The 20773-nt window shown below is 39.3% G+C and overlaps 1 protein-coding gene and 1 pseudogene across 2 annotated transcripts in view; one reads left to right on the top strand and one right to left on the bottom strand.

Annotated features, from left to right (window-relative positions):
• The window catches only part of LOC140849100 (DNA ligase 3-like), an 854661-nt pseudogene that overhangs the window by 415681 nt on the left and 418207 nt on the right, over window positions 1–20773 (bottom strand).
• The window catches only part of LOC140849091 (leucine-rich repeat-containing protein 37A-like), a 31237-nt gene that overhangs the window by 5805 nt on the left and 4659 nt on the right, over window positions 1–20773 (top strand). The window contains exons 4-11 of one of the 2 annotated variants that reach the window (XM_073235334.1): window positions 4712–4783; window positions 7728–7799; window positions 8570–8650; window positions 11424–11495; window positions 12066–12140; window positions 14116–14234; window positions 16608–18016; window positions 18389–18493. In XM_073235334.1, the coding sequence (XP_073091435.1) occupies window positions 4712–4783; window positions 7728–7799; window positions 8570–8650; window positions 11424–11495; window positions 12066–12140; window positions 14116–14234; window positions 16608–18016; window positions 18389–18493 (2005 nt within the window). The remainder of the gene's footprint in view (window positions 1–4711; window positions 4784–7727; window positions 7800–8569; window positions 8651–11423; window positions 11496–12065; window positions 12141–14115; window positions 14235–16607; window positions 18017–18388; window positions 18494–20773) is intronic. The other variant, XM_073235335.1, reaches the window with a different exon arrangement.

Genomic DNA, 20773 nt, shown 5'->3' with positions numbered 1-20773 from the left:
AAAGGGTTCATAGTTCTTATGAAATTCTCAGAGGGTTCCTGTCTCAAAAGATTGAGTCACAAGTGCAAATGAAAAGAAAGACATTTCTTTTTCCTGTAAAGTTGTACTTATGCACATGATAATAAAGGAATGATTTGCTTTAAATAAAGGGGGTAGTATATCTGAAAATCAATACCTGTCACTTTGAATTCATTTAACAAATATTTACAGAGCAACTACTATGTGCCAAGAACTGTTTTATTTACCAGGGATACAAGAACAAATGACCAAACATCCCAGTTCTGAAGGGATTTACAAATATGTAATATAAAAATAAATAGATTAACTACAATAGATAGGTATAATTTCAAGTAATGATAAATGCTTTGGAGAGAAAGCAAGCAGGACAAGGTGGGTAAATAAATGCCAGAATGGCATGTATGTATACTGTTGGCATGTATGTATAGTTAAGCCAAAAAAAAAAAAGAACTCTGTGTCCTGTCAATTTCCTAGAAGTTACAGAGGTGGGGAGAAGGATAATTGCCAGTAATGTAGAATCAAGAATGAATATTGCAAAATTCAGAAGATCACTTTAGTGAAAGGAAGTCTGATCAGAAGTTAAACATGAATGTTTCTCTTACGTTAGTTCATACCTGGTTTTGATGTTTTCATTGTGTAAGAAAATTTTAGATCCCCCTTAACTCTGATTCCCTATAGGGCTACATTTTTTTTTGCTTTAGTCAAAAAATATTTGGAGTTGTACAGATCAGTATGTTTTATTCCAGGTTGTTGCTTATGTGAAGCTCCTTTTTGGGGTAATTTTTTGATAACACTCATTCTCAGTCTAAACTTTCCTTTAAGGTTGAATTTATTAGGGTAATTAAAAAATTTTTTACTATCATGTCATCCAAATAACTTTCACCAAAACAAATCCCATTAATTGAAAATACAGACTCTTTAGCTACTCCCTGTCTTACCATGATTTTCTCTCCTGAACCAAACAGTCTGACAAGGGCATCAGCCAATCAGAGAAGACACTGCCATAACCAGCTGAGTTTCCGCCTCCATCTCTTTCCTGTTCCTATTGAAACCTTGTCAGTATTTATGATTTTTAAAGTTAGAATTAGTATACAAGTTTCATATTTGTCCTGATTTTTTTCATATACCATCATTTCCTATGACCTTTTTGTATATAATCAACAGTGTACACATAAGTTTTGTTATGTGATATGGGGGGAGGTAGAGCTTTTTCCAACTGTCTATTGTTATGAAAAGGGTTACTATAAACAGTGTTGGACATATTGATCTGTTTTTTTCTCTTTGGATCATTTCCATGGAAATAGGAAAGCATTACCTGACAGAGATGGGAGAACAGTCATAACATCACCTGGTGACCATTCCCCCTTCACACATTCTGGCCACCGCTGCTGTTCCTTGTAATGTGGTGAATTCCAGGCAAAGTCAGGGTCTTTGAGGCATTCTCAGGGCTCCAGGAGTTCTTTGTGGGAATGAAAGTTTTTTGTCTTGGGATCCTTTTAAATGTATGTGACTATATTCTGTGTATTATGAACCACCGTATAACAGAGATTCCTCTTGCTTTCAGATGCAGAGTTTCCAGGTAGTAGTAATTGAATTGTTTTAAGCTATGAGAAAGGAATTACTCTATGAGGTGGAATTAATATAGGTGACTAACAGACCCTGTGAGGGAAAGCAGAATGTTTATATGCAGAACTTGGTGGAAATAGTTCACAAAGCAACATAGCATGTTCTTGGATTCCCAAGGTGCTTGAAGGATGTAAAACTGTTAATATTACCTCCCAGGAAGGTGATTCCCAGGGAAGGGAAATTTGCTTTTGAAATCTTAAAGACTTTCTTCTGTAGTGGATCTCCTATCACTCCCTTACTCCACTCTGGGAGACACTGGCTGTATACTCTCCTGCTCATCAGGTGTTCAGAAGTGGGTGCAAACCATCCTGCCAGGCATGTTGTCTTTCCTGTGGGACTAGGTGAAGCAAAGGCGTGAACATTCTTGGGCAAACTCAGGTGTCAGGCTTGTCTGTGGATTATTCCCATTCCCTTCATTCTGCATTCTGGAGAAATCATTGGCAGGATCTCTGTTTTCTAATTGATTCTTCAAAGGTGCATATATTGAGGGTTTTTATTGTTAATAATAACACTTTTCATTCATGTAATCCTGAGTTGATTCTTTTTCACGGATGCACTGTCTGACTCAGGATATCAGTTATGCCATTCTAAAGTCCCCTTGTGCTTCCTCTCTTTGCTCTGGTTTATTGGCTATCAGCTCACTTGCTTTTGTTTTTTGTCCGTAACGGAACTGTGTTTCTTTGTCATTTGGTCCTGAGTGCAGTTCGTCTTTGAGTTGAGATTCTCTTGCTTGTGTTTTCTGGCTCTTGGACAGAGGTGACATAAGCTACTGGGGCTGTTGTTCCTAAAGGAGTTCCTGAAAGTCAGAGGAGGTGGGAGGTGGCTTCTGGTGGCTAGACAGAGCGCACACCCTTTCCCCAGGTTCTGGGCCCCTGGCCTGTTGAGCACCGATGCTCCTACCTGGAGGAAAATGCCCTTTGCTCTGTGGCCTGAGGAGGAAGGATTTGAGGCCACGTGCTGCCCCTGCTCCTGCAGCAGCATTTCAGCTCGTCACCCTGTGGGTAATTCCAGGCCATTTCTGGTAGGGAAGCATGTGTGGAGCTACTCCCACACTTTGAGGTAAGGTTGTGGATTTTTAAATCATGTCTTTTCCATCATTCTTAGGGATTTTGCCTGTGGTTGGAGGAGTAGAGACTTGGCATTTACCCATTTGCCAATTTGAAATAGCACAACTCCTTAGGAGAACAGTTTTGTACCCCTACTGGATCCTAGGGAAACTCAGGCAAATGCATATCAAAATACAAGTATAAGAAAGTTTAAAGCAGCATTGTTTATAGTAACAAAAGCTAGAAAAATTTTGATATCCCCCAACAGTAGAGTGAATAAATAAAGTCTAGCATAGTTATACAATGGAATATTATTCTTTAGAAACATAATGCAAGCACATAAGTAATCTTTAATTTTCTGGTAGCCACTTGAAAAATAGAAGTAAAAAGAAACAGATGTAATGTGAATGCATTTTATTTGACCTTTATGTCCAAAATAAAATTTCAATATGTAATCATTATATACATTGTTAAGATAGTCTACATTTTTTTCATACTGTCTTTAAAATACCTAAAGTTTATAATTTCTACATGCACTTGGTATGAAACTTATGCATTCATATTCTTTTTTCCATATTAAGTCTATAAAATCTCAGTTTAGTTGCAAGATTTTTATCAGAAGTTACTTGATCTCTCTTTAGATATAAAATTTACAGTTGGAAAAATAGCATCATATGGCCAGGTTATTGCAAAATAATGAAATGTTTTCCAATAACTACATCAAATGTCAATTTTGAATTTAACTTTTAAAAAAGTTAAAATTAATTAAATTAAACTTCAGCTTCTCAGTCACACTAGCCACTTTCAAGTACTCAGTAGGCACAGGTAGCCGAGCATGTAACAGTAGGCCTTGAAGTGAACCAACCTCAGCTGCACCTGAGGATAGAATGAATTTGCAAGGTAAGGTTGAATGAAAGAAGCAATGTAGAAAATAATACATATATAATATGATTCCATTTATATACTAAGTTCAGGAAGAGGCAAGACTGCACTATGTTGTTTATGGCTGACACCTCAAATGTAAGACCACATTCCAAAAGCAGGGAGATGAGTTAAAAAGTCAGGACAGTGGTTACCTCTAGTGGGTCAGGGAGCAGTTTGTGATGGGAAAGGGGCACACTGAGGGCTTCTGGGATGCTGGCAGTGTTCTTGACATGAATGGTGTTACATGGGTATTTGCCTTATAATTATTAATGTGGACATTTTAACTTTTTTAAATTAAGGTATCATTGATATACACTCTTATGAAGATTTCACATGAAAAACATTGTTTACTATATTCACCCATATTATCAAGTCCCCTCATACCCCATTGAAGTCACTGTCCATCAGCGTAGTAAGATGCCAGAGAGTCACTACTTGTCTTCTGTGTGCTGCACTGTCTTCCCTGTGACCCCCACACACCATGTGTAGCAATCATAGTACCCCTCAATCCCCTTCTCCGTCCCTCCCCACCCAGCCTTCCCCACCCCTCCCCTTTACTAACCACTAGTCCCTTCTCAGAGTCTGTGAGTCTGCTGCTGTATTAAACTGGATGCACATCTTAATGCACTTTTTAGTTCCCTGATACAATATTTTCAATGGGAGGAAAATTGAACAGCTCCACTTGCAGCCTTGACATAGTTCTGTGTGGGGCTCCCATACTAAGGTTCAGGAGATGGCAGTTCTGCTGACGATCATGCCACCCACAGTTGGGTTCTGAAAGAGACTTGGGGATCAAGAGAGTAGGTATTAAGTACACATTTTGGTGTGAAGAGTGGATGGATAGTTTTGTGTGTGTGTGTGTGTGTGTGTATGTGTGTGTGTGTGTGAGAGAGAGGGGGACACAGAGGAGGACATGACAAGAAAGATCTGAATGGAAACAGAGCACAGGTCACCATCCCTAAATTAATAAGAACTAGGGTGTTTAGGTGGTACCATTATCGTTATTCAGGTCTCCCCCACATGTAGAAATTAGTCCTATACGTAAATAATTGTAATTATTTTGCATTTGATTCAGAAGTAACCTTTCCATTTTTCAGAATTCTCAGTGACAATCAGTTCAGTGAATTACATAAGGACTCATTTGAAGGCCTGCTATCCCTCCAGTATTTGTAAGTTAGATACTCACACTTATTTATGAGCTTTTAGTTATATTATCTATAACATAAATAAGGGGTTTAAATTAGACAATTTCTATAATTTCTCCCAAGAATAAAAATTTAGGATTCTGTAAGTCTGTGTAGGGAGGGTACTAGCCACTCTCTAGCATTAAATACCTCCTATGTGTTTTCAATTTTTTAATTATATGGACAAGCTATAGATAGAAAAACCCTTCAGTTACAGAGGAAAAGTGGTAATGAGGTCTGAGCAATTACAGGCACCCATAGGAGCCTTGGTATGTAAGTGTTCTGTGCCCTCTGTTTATATTAACATTTAGTTTATGGCCTATGGATCAAATCGAGCCCATGGTCCGTTTTTATACAGCCCTTTTGTTAAAGGAGGACTGTAAAAGAAAAAAAGAAAAGAAAGAAAGAAAAACATGCAACAGAGACTCTATGTAGCCTGAAAAGCCTGAAATACTAACTTTCGAGCCTTTACAGAAAAGATTTGTAAAAGTTGGTTTAGTGAGATGAGAGGAATTAAAGGTAACCATATTGTCACCTAAAAGACAAGAAAATATAGAATACTTATATTAACTTGAATGCCATTAACCCAGAATATTTTTATAATTTAATCTAAATTAACATTGAAATATTAAGTACTTAAGTAGATGAATTATGTAAACAACATTATCAAGATTATAGCTACCCAGAGAAGAGACTGGTGTTTAGGATTTCAATGCAGGAATTATTATACCAATATTAAAAACAGATGTTTGACGTGGTGATTAACTGATATAGTTGGAAATGTCTACATTTACACTAAATAAGCATATCAGAAATGGCCCTAACTTCTCTAATTACCAACTAAAAATCTCTCCAGTCTCATTGTCAAGGAACTAATGCCTACATAGTACTTGTTTTTGTTTAGAAGTAAGGAGATACTATGTTACTATAAAAGGTCTATGTTTATTCTTTGTCTTTTGCATGCAGAGCTGTATATGTCATCCTTATTACCCTAATTAATGATGCTCTTTTGCAAGAAGAGTCTTCTTGCAAATATAGAAACTTAAGGGAGTCAGATATAAAGGGTCTTACATGACAATAAAAGTAGTCCTTTGAGTTTTCAAACCTTTCAAGCCACAAGGGACACTGTTGTATTGATCTTCTTAGGTACCTCTGCCACCTGGGCTCCAAACCTTCCATACACAAATGAGATAACGGCTCAGTGGATTAGGCCCTTATTACTTCTATTGCAAAATGTTTTGTAAGCTAAGTATTTCATTATCATAAGTATTGTCATTACTTAAAAAAAAATGCCAATGAATAAAAAGGCAGAAAAGAATATGACAACCACTGTGCCTAGTATTACAGGCATAAAAGTGGGTAATACAGGGTTCCTACCCTTCTAGAAACTCATGATCTCACAGGGGAAATGCACTTGCCAGCTCAGACCACCATGTATAAGCACTGAATGAATGACAAAGTGCTGAAGAGGCACAGAAGAGGAAGGTATTTGAAAAGCCTTTTAGTTTTAAATGATCCCTTTTCTGGACTCCCCAGCTCTTCATTCATTTTATAAATATGTGAGTTTATGTCCATGTATCAGTTTTAAACATGGTAGACAATGCAGGTAAGTAAGACCTTGTCCATACTTTAAGGGAGTTTATACTCAGAGGAAATGGGGTGTAAAAATAACTATATTAAAAAGAGGAAATGGATGTGGGCAGTGAGAGGTATGAATTGTTCGGGGAGTACAAAAGAGGGGAAAAAGACTTCAAGTTAGAAAAAAAGATGCTACAAGAGCAACGCTGTTAGAGCAGCAGCTTGAGGGGCTTTTGGGTATGTCAGGCAGACATCTCGGGAAGAATAAGTTTGCAAAGAAGAATGGCAGAAAGGCAGCACAAGGGAAAAATAGCTTGTCCTATAGAGTACATCGGGTGTTAGGGCGAGACCTTCTGGGGCTTCGAAGGCCAAGCCGAGGGGAACAAGCTGTCATGCGATCTCGGCAGCACTCTAGGACAAACTTCAGCCTGCTGGAAGATCACTTGGAGGGCTTCTCACAGCCCAAGCACCCACCCCACAGTTACTGATTCAGTTGGTCCCGAGTAGGGCTGAGAATTTACATCTTCGATAAATTCCCAAGCGATGCTGGTATTTGAGAACCACTCATGGAGAGTTAATGTGGTGACTTTGTGCAGGACCGATTAGAAAGGAGTGAACCAGAGGCAGGCATACCCTTCAGAAGAGTTAATACGCATCTAGGTGAAAAGTGAGGGATTAAGCCTGAACCAATAGAAATAAGAGAGTCACCTGTAATAGTCAAGAGTGAGTGATTTAAAATAAAAATCCAATACCATGTTGTTGTTTTTTGTTGTCCCACCACTGTACAACTGAAGCAGTTAAATTCATGGAATATTAAAGCAATGGAAACCAAAGGGAGCTTCTGTCAAAATAATAGAAAGTATAATTCTGAATTAGTTCAAAGTAATTATATTTAGAGGTATAACTTCCTTTCAAATTTTGTGAAAGAGCATCTTTTATTTTTTCTAGTGCTGAAATGGCCTAGAAAGAATAAAACCAGGAAGGTTTGCAAATGTGAGAATATTCTTTTCAATATTGGAAATTATATATGGAGATAAAAGCTTTTGAGCTCCTACAATGGAATTTGATAAGACCACAAAAGTTGATCTAATCAGTCCTTCTGCTGTCAGGAAGGATTATCTCAACAATCTCTCAAGATCTATGGTTGTGTATTTTATTTATGAAGATAGTGAAAGTGAGACTTAGGTGAGGGCAGGGATAGGAGCTCTGGAAGGTTCACATAATAATTTGTAAGGTTTAGAGTTTAGATAAGAGCTACTTACTCAATGTGATTATTCTAACCTCTACTAGTTATCTCTGCTAATTAGATATCTGATGACTGAGACAATATTTTTCCTTTTCCTTTTCCCAGAGATTTATCCTGCAATAAAATACAGGGTATTGAAAGACGCACATTCGAATCACTACCTTTTCTGCAGTTTATGTAAGTTACAAATACAATTTAATTATGTTTGGAATTTTTATAAACTTAATTGTAAACCTCTTATGTTGAAATATTTTAAATGGAGAGCTACTAAAATTATGTGGCCACATCCTTTTTGTCTCTAGGAAACACTAGTGTAAGAATTATCATATGGATCAGAGTGACTCATTCTAGAGCAGGGGTTCTCAAGTAGGGTGATTTTCTGCCCAGGCACCACTAGGCCATGTCTGGACACATTTTGGTTGTCAGACTGTAGTTATGCTGCTGGCATCTGGGGGGCAGAGGTCAGAGATGCTGCTCAACAGCCTACAGTGCCCAGAACAGCACCCACAACAAGGATTATCCAGCCCAAGATGTCAGCAGTGCAGTTATGGAATCCTTTTCTAGAGAATTAAAGATCACTTAGACAAGTGTTCTGGGCACTTATTCCTTTGTATCTAGCAATACATGTACAAACATGAAAGTATAAATCTTTCATAAAAATATTTTTTATTTATTTTACTTGTATTTTCTGTAATAATACCACTGATAACAGGAAAAAAACAAGAAGATGTCAATTACTAATCCATCTTTCTCTTTTTTATAAAACAAGTATACTTGATATACAATCTATTTTTTCATACAAATATTAAAAACAAAACAAATATCTTCCATAGTGAGATTTCTTTAGTGTACAAGGAAGTATTGAGGTTGTGTTTCATCATATACAGGTTAGAATCCCTGCCAAAGGATAAATGTTCTGAAATAATTCTTTCTTCTTTTTCTTGTAGAAATCTTGGCTGCAATCTAATTGCAGAACTGAGCTTTGGAACATTTCAGGCCTGGCATGGAATGCAGTTCTTACACACAATGTAAGTTGAATACACGATGAATATGTGTAAAAACATGATACAGTTACTAGTTAGCTGGGGGTAAGCTCAGTATGAGCTCTGAAAAATTTGTAAGATCCATTTTTTTTCCAATGAGGAAACTAAGGTACAGAGGGGCCAAGAGACATGTCTGAGTCATACATGGCAGGCTATGCTTTCCTGATCTTTTGCACAGGCAACAACCACACTCCATCATGTAACACCCACGTCTGCATTGTCACAGGGATCCACGACTGTGACGCTCTCCATGGTGGGTGGGCCTCACAGTTCCACTTCTGAACCTAACTCTTTCCTGCTCTTGGAACACAGCGCTGAAAGAACTAGGTTTAGCACAAAGTTCTCCAGGGAGCAACTGGTGTCGGTGCTTCCTCAGCCATCAGCTTCTTTTAAATGAAAGGAGTTCTGAAAACTTGCCACAGGGATCTTCTCTCCCGAGTCACCCAGAAAAATACCTTTCAAACAGTGTTTAGCTCTGACGTGAATTATGTGTGAGCAGTAGGATCCTTTGAGGTATGGAAAAAGATGTTTGTGTTAAGTTGTCTTATGCAAAATAGTCATAAAGAAAATATATTGCTGTAGCCTCATTCCATTGTACTTTCTTTCCTGACTATCCAATAAAGAATGGGGGTTTTCCTCCCTTTTGCTTGAATGCTCTGTGGCACAGCCAAGTTGTCTGTGACACAGGCAAATCCCTGTGTTTCATAGGTTTCAGTGTATGAATCATGCACTTCTTTGGCTAAAATTTTCCTAAGACTTATTCTTTGTGATGCTATTATATTTGGAATTGTTTTCTCAATTTCATTTTTGGATTGTTTACTGCTAGTGTACAGAAATACAGCTAATTTTTGCTTACTGATGTTGTGTTCCACAACCCTGCTGAACTCATTGATTAGTGCTGATGGTTTTTTTCTAGATTCTCAGAAATATGTCTCATGGGCTTCCAGTTTCCCAGGAATGTGTTGGAGCCTTTCAAAGTCTCTATGAACATCTCCTCCCTCAACTTGTCTTTTTAAGCTTTTTGGTTCAGCTATTTTTTGTCCACTGCCTCCCACACCTACCATATTAAACCATTTGCCTGTAATTGTTTTTAAAAATGCCCTCTGAGGAGAGGCTTTTAGCACTTGGCAGCTCCCAGTCAGGTCAAAGGCAAACCTTTCAGGTAAGGTCCTCCAGGGCACCACCAGATAGTAACACAGAGACAAGTCTTTGGGAAGGAGGCTGTGAAGGACCTCGGGCTGTTTTTCAAAGCTACCACTGGATGCAGAGCAAAGGTCTAGGAGAAGTTAAAGCAGCACAGATCTCCCTGTTTGTAGAGAAATTAATGTTTTTCTTGAATAAATGCTCCCCACATTGCTGTAAGCCCACTGATTAAATATCCAGAGTTCTGAAAAAGCTGGTTTGACCATTTCTTGCTAGATTTTGTTGTTTTTCCTTTATAGGATAAATTTTCAGATATCCTTACTTCATCATTTTCACTGATACTCCTGCAACATGGTTTTAAATCTCTAAAGTCTTAATGACGACAGGCTAAGTAGATATTTAAGCATGGGAGGTGATTAGGGAAAAGGAATAAAAAGAGAAAATGTAATTCTGGTAGAGGTTTCCCAGATGGGTAGATCAAATTTGAAAAGCTATTTGTATATTTAGTGCTCTCAAAATTGAGGTTAAAGTAAAAGCTGTCTTAAATCCCTTTCCCCCATACAAGTTAAACCCAGGCTTTGGAACGAGAACTGAGTTCAGATTTCAGTTCTGCTTCTTAGTACTAGCTTGATGATTTAGGACAAGTTATATAACCTCTCTTTACTTCAATTTCCTCACTTGTAAAATGGGGTAGCAATAATAATAATATGTAGCACAGAGGGTTATTGTGAGGATTAAATGTGAAAAGCTGATCACAGAATGCCTGGCAGCCCAATAGATTTAGTTGTGACAATAATATTCTGCAAAATGCACTAATGATTCTTGATTAATGTTAATTTACAAGAAGAGTTTTCCTTCCTGTTTTTTTTTTTTGGTCTGTTGTTTGTTTTAAAGAATTGAGAAGAAAATCTCAGCATTTTGGAATACAAATTTGCATCAAAATTGAATTTGTTCATTTTATTGATGCGTAAGCAAAATGTTATTTATTTATTCAAAAACATTTATTAAATACCTAGTAAACACCAGGGACCATGTCAGACAAGGAGTGACACTGACAGTAAAGTGTCGTCCCTGCCCTCAAGGAGCTGACAATCCAGGAGACTGACAAGTCAACAGGTGATTGCGTGCAGTGTAGCCAAGGCTGTGACGGGAGTAAGGGTTTTACCACCTCCTCTCAGGTTTATCCCTGTCTCTTTGGATCCAAAACCAAGGAACTGGTCCTGCTGTCACAGCAAGGTTTAAACTGTGGAACTGTTTTAATTTCCAGAACTGAAAGAAAAGCACCTTGAATTATGGAGGACCTAGGAATACCATTTCCTTCAGAGCAAGGAGATTTCCCCCCAGCGTAGACACTTTGTGGGATTCCCAATTTGAAAAGTCTTTGCTTCCAACTTTTTTCTGTGTTTTTCCTCTTTCTCTTCTCCCCTTTATCATCCAGAGACCTAGGTAGGTAGCTCCCAAAGCGAGAGTGCTTTACAGACTCTAAGTGTGATTTATAGGTAAAGACAGATAATGGTTTTTACTTTTAACCTGTAAGTCCCATACCAAAAAAATATATATATATGAATATGTTTCATGAAATGCAGATAATTTTAATTCTATTGTATTTTTTCAGAAATCTCAGTCATAATCTTCTGACAACTGTTGAAGATTCTTATTTTTTCAAATTGAGAGTATTAAAATATTTGTAAGTATTGCAACAATCTCATGGCTTATGAGATGATTTCTGCTCTTTTACTTTCATCAAAGATTTAGTATTTTGCATTTTGGCTAAAAAGGAATCATTTATATTTTATCTGGGTTATTGAAATAAGACTTTTGGGCAAAGAAAGGATTAAGAAAGAATGTATATGTGCAAGACAAGCTATCAGAGAAAGAGAGTGGCGCTGAAGAATGCGCAAAGATATGGGATGTGTAGATGCGTGTAGAAATATAATTTATCCCAGAAAGCAAGGAGGAATAACGTGTATTTTTAAAAAGTAAATACTCTAGAGTGGTGGGTGCAGGTGAGAATGAGAAGCAGGGCGATGACAACAAGATCGTAGTGTTCAGGGCCAAGGTCATTAATTTGATGATGCAAATAAATTTAAATTTCTTCAGTAATTTCTCTCTGGAATTATTATCTGTGGCAAGTAAACTGGGACTGGCTAGACAAAGAAGCCAAAACTGAAGTAATAATGTGTCATTAAGTATCTTTTTAAGTATAGAGTTTTTGTCTTTGGGTTTGTATCATAAACGTTTGTGCTTTTTCCTTCAGAGACATGGGAAAAACCCAAGTGACACTTAAAACAGTGGAGAGCATCGTCACGATGAGCCCCAAGTTAGAAAAACTGTTAAGTTGATTTTTCTTATATTTATTTTCACTTAGTTGATTTTTTTAAGTTTCATTATTTTTATTAAGTCAGGCTTATTGAATATGATTTTCATGTAATAAAATTCGATTTCTAAGTGTACAGTTTGATGAATTTTGACAAATGTATAGTTATATAACCACCACTATTTGAAATGCAGAACCCCTGTGATTCCAAAAAGGCCCCTCATGGACGTTTGCAGGCAAACCCCTCCTCCCACCACCAGCCCCTGGCCACCACCAGTCTGATTTTCATCCTGGCAGTTTTTGCCTTTTCCAGAAGGTCTTATCAGTGAACTCATATCGCATGTAACCTTTTGTGTTTGGCTCTTTTTACTTAGCATAATCTTTTTGCGTGTCATCCATGTTGTCACAGCTGTCCCTCCCTTTTATCGCTGAGTAGAGTTCTGTAGCAGTCATTAATTAATGAACATTTGAGTTGTTTCTAGTTGTGGCTATAAAAAGGTATGAAAAACATTCATATGCAGGTCTTTGTGTGACCATGTTTTTGAAGCATCATATGCTAGTTATGTATTTAACTTTTGAAGAAACTGCTGAGCTGTTTTCTAAAGTAGCTGCACCATTTTGCATCCCAGAAAGCAGTATACTGAGAATTGGCAGTTGCCCCACATCTTCACCTCATCCTTATATTCAGTTTTTAAAAAATGTTAGCCTTTCTTGGAGGTGTGTGGTTGTGTCTCATTGTGGTTTTAGTTTGCATTTCTCTAATAGATCTCTAATCTCTGATGATGTTGTCTATACATGTGCAGACATCTTCTTTAATGACATGTCTGTTCAAATCTATTTTTTAATTGGATATTTATCTTACTGTTGAGTTTTAAGAGTGCTTTATATATTCTGGAAAAAGTCCTTTCTCTCAGATATGTGTTCAGCAAATATCCTCTCTCAGGTTATAGCCTGTCTTCATTCTATTAAAAGTATCTCTGAAGACCAGAAGTCTTTAATTTTTGAATTTTGATTAGCTCTAATTTAGTAGTTTTTCTTATAGGGTTTGTGCCTTTTTTGTGTCTTATCTAAGAAATCTTTGTCTGGGAACCCATTGCCAGATCCAAAGTCACAAAGATTTTTCTCCTATGTTTTCTTTTAATAAGTTGAATACTTGTTGGTTAATTAATTTAGGTCTATCTATGATCCATTTTTATTAGTTTGTTTTCACATACAATGTGAAGGGTCAAATTTCATTTTCTATCTTTGTATGTTTAAAAAAATGTTTCTGTAGGGCTTTTGACAATTTATTACACAACTTACTGCACCTTAAATTGTGCTATCCCCCTCCAATGTGGCAAGCTAACAGAAATTTGGTATTATGCTAAGGCTAACTGATGGCCTTACACAAGATTACTATGGGAAAGGCCCCTGCATTTAGCAGTCTGCTCTCGCCAATTTTGTCAGGTCAGCTGAGAAATGACTGTCTTCCCCTCACCGTCAGATCTACTGGCCCCTGCTCTAGCCTCGTCTTGCTCAACGTCCCACCGCATCTGCCAGTCAGTCCCTCTCTTGTCAGCTACATGCCTTCCTCTCTGGGTATCCAAATCATTTCCCTATATACTTAAAATACGAAAAACACACTGAAGAAGTGAAATTCCTATGCATAATGTTATCCAATGAAGAGCTGATATTCAAATTTCCTCAGTTGTCTCAATTATATCATTTATCTCTAACAGATCAGTGTCACCCAGTTCTAATCCCTATCACCTTTATTCTAGGCCTACGATACCCACTTCCATTCTTACCCTACTGTGAGGCATCTCTGTCCTCCTGTTTATTTACAGTATTCAAGAACAGCAGTTGGCCAAGTCATCCCTAGCCAACCTCACAGGCCATATGTGCCAAGAACTCCTTTTGCACAGCCCTGTGGGTGGCCTGGGCCTGCCTCTTCTACCCAGTCAAGTACCTCCTTTACCACTGATTGAATTCTCTGTGTTTCAATTTATAGGATTTTACCTCGCCGTATGGCCTGCTGCCTCTGCCAATTTAAGAATAATATTGAGGTCTTCTGCAACACAGTCAAGCTGCATTGTGACAGTGAATGTCTGACAAGCACCACATATTGTGGTGAGTTACCATTACCCGATGATAAGTTTTATTTATGTTTTAACTGTTAATTTTCAAACTAATGGTATTAATTGCATTATTTTTATTGATTCATTAAGAGTTCAACTCCCTACATTTCCAAGAACTACTCCTTTGTTAAAAGTCTGATTCTCAGTTACATTATTAAGCTAACAGTGACCGCAATCCACATACTTAAAGGAACAGGGGAAAGGAATGGAAGGGGAAAGAATGAACACTAGTGGCCACATCCTGTGTACTGTGCTCTCTGCCTGGTGCTTAACCCCTGAATGAGAACTTACTCATACACGTATTACAGTTCACAAACTGATTTTATATGCATTAGGTCTCATGTGCCCTTTGTCTTGTAGGATAAGTGTAGATATATATTTTCTTTATTTTGTTTTTGCAATTTTTACAGAAGAGTACAAGTGGTGCTATTTAATAAAAGTTTTCTTTGGAACCTAAGAGTTTCTGGTTCTTTAACCAGAAGCTGCTGCTCAGCCCTCCTAATGGATGGGAAGGCTCTTCTGTTCTTAGACTGTCCAACTCTAAATTTGCTCTGAACTCAAGCCTTTCTATTCCCAAAACACTCAGGTGCTTTTAAGTATTTTTCTATAGAGTAGGGTTTATTGGCACTAACCTGATGACTTCCAAAATGTGCTTTCATGCCCAGATAACTTGGATACTGGTCTCTGGGGCACATCATAAAATGATCTGGGGCACATCATAAATAATACTTTGCTTCTTGTATAAATACAACGTTGCTTATTTAAAAAAAATTTTTTTGCCTGTTATATCACTCCCTTCTCCCACTAAAGATGGGCAAAAGAGGCATTTTCATTCTACTTTTATAGGTGAGGAAAAATGAGATCCAAATGTTATATATTGTAGCCTAGTGCTCAGGTCAGCTAGCTTCAGCTTGGAGCTCTCTGCGAGCGCATGCTCCTCCTTCGTCACGACCCTTACCTCCCCCTCTGACCCTCAGCACCACCACCAAAAATACTTGTACTTCTTCTGGAAAATAAACCCAGCTGGCCAGTGAACTTGTGCAGCTGCCCTTGACCTTCACGTAGTCAGAAGCCTTGGATGGTTACCCAAGTAGAGCTGGAAATACTAGAAATAAAATTAAATGAAAGCAAAGCAGGCATCTGAAAAAGTTTTCTTTTTTTTCCCTTTTGCATTTTAGGACCTCAGTATTATTCCATTGGTTTATTGAATATTCCACATTGACATAACAACCTGACAGCTCTCTTAACCCACACCCCAGATCCCTGCTCAAATTTAAGCAGAGCCAGGGTAGACATGGTGTTTTTTTGTTTTTGTTTTTTTTCCCCTGTATAGAGCCTTCTCTTATGGGGGCTGGGATATATGGAAGCAGGGACCAAGCAAAGGAATAGGTGGGTAGGTGGAGAAGGGCATATGCAGAAGGGAACTTGTTTGCAGTGGGTGGTGGAGTGGTCATCTGTGATGGTAGCAAGAACAGGAACACACTGCAGAGGTTAAGAGAGAAAGCTTCACACTCCCTTTGCATGTGAAGCACTACAGGATGGGGTATGTGAACGTGAGGAGTCAGTGTTAGATCTGCAGAGAATCTAGCTGAGGGGGAGCATTTGTCTTCTAGCCTTGGCTTCTCTTGAGCACAGACAATTGGCCCTCAGGGACCAATGGAATAATCCTGCACGGTGTATTTTGCACTATGGAGTGTTCCTAGCAGGAAGCTGTTTCTTCAAAGGACACATTCCTCTCCTTTTGTTGTTGCCGACCAAAGGTTTAAGTTTGTGTTTATTTTTCTCCTATTCGAACCTCAAATGTTTGCTGATTCCCAATTTATTTGACTGGGATATATAGCTGTGGACTGACAAAAAGCTGTCTTATCAGTCTTTCATTATCAAAAGCCTTTCTATCAAAAGTCTGTCCTTTTTTTTTAACATTGAGGCATCATTGGTATGCAATCTTATGAAGGTTTCACATGACTAACATTGTGGTTTCGACATTCACCCATAATATCAAGTCCCTCCCCTAACCCCAACCCAATTGCGGTCACTGTCCATCAGCGTAGTAAGATGAAAAGCAATCTCTTCTTTTTGATAGAGGATGAAACATCTATAGGGAACCCAGAAGGGTCGTTCCTGAAGGCATTACTATCCCGGAAGAAGAGTAGCAGCCCTGAGCTGACTATCGAGCCAGAGAAGGTGGCCGCAGACAAAAATGCCATCAGTTTGTCAGCCTTCAAAAGCGAGCAAGCAGACTTTAGCCAGGAAAGTGTTGTTAGTGCACTAAACTACGTATTACCTTATTTCTCTGATGGATATCTGGAAGGTGCAGAATTAGCGTTATTACAATTCATTAAAAAACTTCTTTCAAACTTACAAGGAGGACATGAACCTGTGGGGCATTTGCCAAACAATGCAGAGAACACCTCTCTTCCACCTGGATCCAGCACTTCCGCTGACAAAAATAAATGGGGAAAAATCTCTGTTCCGGAAGATATCTTACATGCCATGCTTCTACATTCCAAACTTCTGGGTCCCAAGTTTCAACACCAAATCTCCGCCAAAAAATTGGAAACTGCCCAATTACAAGAAAACAGCCCACCAGAGATTCAGAGTGTAGGGAAGAGGCTGCGGAGTATGAAGGTGGTCAACAAGGGCCCAAAGGGCATACGTAAGAGGCAACTCACACAAGTGAGGAAGGCTGGCATCAACAGGAAGCCGAGGGCCCAGCCCCTTGCCGAGAGCACAGCCGAAGAAAAAGGGCTCACGATGCCATCCCCATGGGCGCTGGAGGAGCCTCACGTGGAGCAGCCCCCCAGGGAGACCGCAGGAAGCTCCTTCAACACAGAGTCTTCATTCCAATGGGAACAGGAGGCAGCCGTCCCTTCTGTCCAGTACTTGATGGGCAGCCCTTCTGCTTCCAATACCCCAAAATCTCTACCTCAGATTAAACCAAAATCAAAAGACCTAGCTGACAGTATTTTTCTTTTAGAAGCTCCAAGTGCTGGAATTAGAAATGTGAAGGCTTCTGAACCAACCTCACATTTCAGAGAAAAGTACCTCTTTCCTGAAACATGGTGGGATGTGGTTCACAAAATACGCAAGGCCAAAATGAGTAGACAGTTCAGCAATAAAGATTCACACAATAGCCCGATGGTTGTGAACAAGCCTCCATTCGCTGCAATGAGCCATATGAACTCCCCTTCACAAGAGGCTTTTTCATCATCAGAACTGACTTCTCAGGAAAATCCTTTTCCGGAACCATTTTCTCTTTTGGATCCTTCTACAGAAAACCCTACTGCTCCAGAAGAACCTACCCCTGAAGTCACTGCCCATAAGAAGGGTTCCGCTGCAGATTCTGCGGTGACTGTAGACAACTTTATGCCAACTCCCAAACTCAGCAAGGAAACACAGCAGGAACACGACAATGTGGGCACTGACATTCCCTCCACATCCACAGCCTTCCCTTTCCCAGGGAGCTCATCTCCAGGTGACCACCTCGAAGCTCAGCTAAACGAGCAGCTGCGGTCCCTCATCACCAACAGTGATGTGAGAAGGCTCATTTCTCATGTTATCTGGACTCTGAAAATGGGCTGCTCGGAGACCGACCTGAAACCGGCCTGTGCCAGGCTCATCTCCCAGACTGGCCTCCTGATGAAGCTTCTCAGTGAGCAGCAAGAAGCAAAGGAGCCCAGGGCAGACTGGGATACAGACCAGTGGGAAACAGAAAACTACATCAATGAGAGTCCAGAAGTGCAGAGTGAACAGAAAGAGCAGGAGTTCCAGGAGGTGAGGATAACTCCCAAAACGTGGCCCGCAGCCTGTTAGTCAGTTTAGGACATGGCATTGAAGCACCCAGGCAGGAAGACCACGGCCGCGGCCCCTAGTCTATGTCTTGTCTTGGCTTTGGACTTTGGGGAAGACAGTGATCTCCCACTGTGCTCATTCAGACAATGATGTCACAATTGCTGGGGTAGATGAGGAGGGCACCTAACACCCAAGATAAACCAAGAAAATGCTGATTTATCATTAGCATTAGATTTGGTACGTTCTTCAAAAACATTTATGTTACCTGCCTGAAATAATGAGATTTTAGAATAGTTAGCTTTCATCCTTTCCACCTCTTTGTTTCTAAAAAGTCATTTTCCATTATTTTTTCAGTTCACAAAAGAAGTTCTGGGGCATGACCATCACATCAAAGTCATCTTGGCATCAACAGTGGCAGGAGCAGTGATGGCGTTGATTGCAGTTTTCTGTCTCATTGAGGTAAGGACAACAATTAGTTCAGGCTTCCAGAGGATAGTCTGTCTTTAGATTCAGTATCCACAAACTGAAAATCAAAGCCTCTCTCCCACTTCTTACTACTCGATATTCCTTTTTAGTCACAAGGACTGAGATATGCTTTGTGCTTTTCCTACAAAGTATATGCCAGAGACTTTTAAAGGAACCCCCCTTGCAGGAGATCTCTGTGGAACTGATGCCAGATAATGAGCCTTTAGACTGTTTTGAGAGGTTTAAGAAGGCCAGAGTCGACTTGACAGTAAAATATCTTCAACTCAAAACTATGTCAGTTTGACACCAGTCATTCCCGTCCTACCACTGATTTCTTTCCTTGTTGACTGGAATTATGAGGGATGTGTGATCTCCACCTCGTGAGCGATCAGTCACCCTGGAAGAAAGGACACGGCTAAAAGATAAAAGTGTGATCTTGTTGATTCATTAGATTTACTTAGCAACTTTCTTCCCCATCATGTAAGGCATTGGGGAAATAGGTTCAGTCAGATCACTGCAGCCAAAAGCCCATGTCAGGGTTTCTAAAGCACTTGGTATTGACGGTCCTTCTGGAGCTGGCTTGCCTGCCTGCCTTTTGTTCAATAACACAATGGTTTGTTACCTTTCCCAACAGGCAGGGCTGACAACAACAGTGATTTTATTAGCTGGTAATCCTGACTCTACTATACCAACCCAACCTCATTTTCTTCATTTATCTTTTCTAACTGTCATGACAGCCCTCTTTCCAGCCAGAGCGGCTCCCCAGGATGCCCAGTCACATGTCCGTTCCTACTTTTGTCTGTTCCTTTTCCCATTAAAATGCCCTTGTTGCACTCTGTAGAAGTCCCTTGAGTCTCTCAAAGCCAACTCAAGTTCACGTTTCTTCATGAACCCTTGCCTAAACACTCCAGTCCTCCTGGTCCTAGTCCTTCTGTGAGACTTATTACCATTTCTTAGAGGCCATGGTGAGGCATTCCTCTCCCCTGCAATGTGAATATGATAAGCAATTTTTTAAATGGCAGCTCCCCAAGAGAGAAACACCAAGGAGCAGAGCAGAGAGAGTTTTTTTTTACAGGGTTATAACAATTAATTTTCTTTATTGAACAGAACACAAATGTTGAAATATTTCTTTTATAAACATGGAAACATTTAAGTGAACTAAATATTTTAAAGTGCACTTCTGTCTTTTGTACAATAATATAATCATTCAGTCTAGGGTGATAAAAAGCAAACAAGACCACAGCCTTAAGGGCAATAACTTCAGAGTAGAGATATTTAAGGACCAAATGGCTTCCTGGCCTATCGTCTTGAGTAAAACCTGACTGGATGGATGAACTGCTAAAGAGAAACGTGAACCTGCAGGTCACTTGGTCAGGTCGCTTTAGTGTGCCAGAGGCCTTGCCCTGGTGATGACCAGAAACCCCCTGATTGTCTAGACACAGCAAGTCTGTCTGTGGAACAGATATATTTCTCATTGTCAAGTCATACTCTGGCATTGTGACTTTTTATCAATGCTGTGATACTAATCAGTTGAGATTGCACCGAGTGAGTTCTCTCTTGGTGAGTCTCTGAGTCTAGGAGACTGGTAGCTAGCATGGGTTCAGCTTGCCAAGGCCTCTGGGAAAGGAGTCATTAGCCATTGCCCTGGCAGTGACCACTGTACCTCCAGGTGGCAAAAGACCTTTTGCTGTTTTGGAATTTATATAAGCTTCCATAGTGCTTTTAATGTCCATGTAGTTTAACCTTGCATTTATATATATGTAAGTATGTATATGGTTTCATTGTTTCTTCTCCTCCCTTAGATGATAAGCTTTTTGAGGACAGAGACCATGCAATGTTTTCCCTGTGGTAGACAATAATGGTGTTCAAGGGGGAAAGAGGAGGCAATGTCAGTTCCACAGTAAGGAACAATGCCACCTAACCATGAGCTGAAGCAGCATGCAGAGTCCAGCAATAGACTGACCCGTGTGTTCCTAGGACTTTTGAAATGTCCCCTTTTAATATTCTCATCAGTGGAAGAAGATGAATAAATGGTAATAGAACAGCTCCTTAACTATATGGAGTGGGGGGCGAATAACAGCAGATCTCTATTTATCACCTTAAATAAACATATTTCAACAAAATGAAAAGAAGAACCCATGAAAGTATTAGAAAAAAATAGAGGCAAAAAGCAATGTTTTTATATCTTGTGGTGGGAAAGAGCTTTCTAAGTCTGATATGACAAGCAGATGCCTTTGATAGATTGGTCACCTTGCCTGTGACACCATTAGTGAA

This window comes from Manis javanica, chromosome 4 (assembly GCF_040802235.1).
Source record: "Manis javanica isolate MJ-LG chromosome 4, MJ_LKY, whole genome shotgun sequence".
Lineage (NCBI taxonomy): Eukaryota > Metazoa > Chordata > Mammalia > Pholidota > Manidae > Manis > Manis javanica.
The sequence above is the reverse complement of the archived record's forward strand: the minus strand, read 5'-3'. Positions and strand labels throughout refer to the sequence as shown.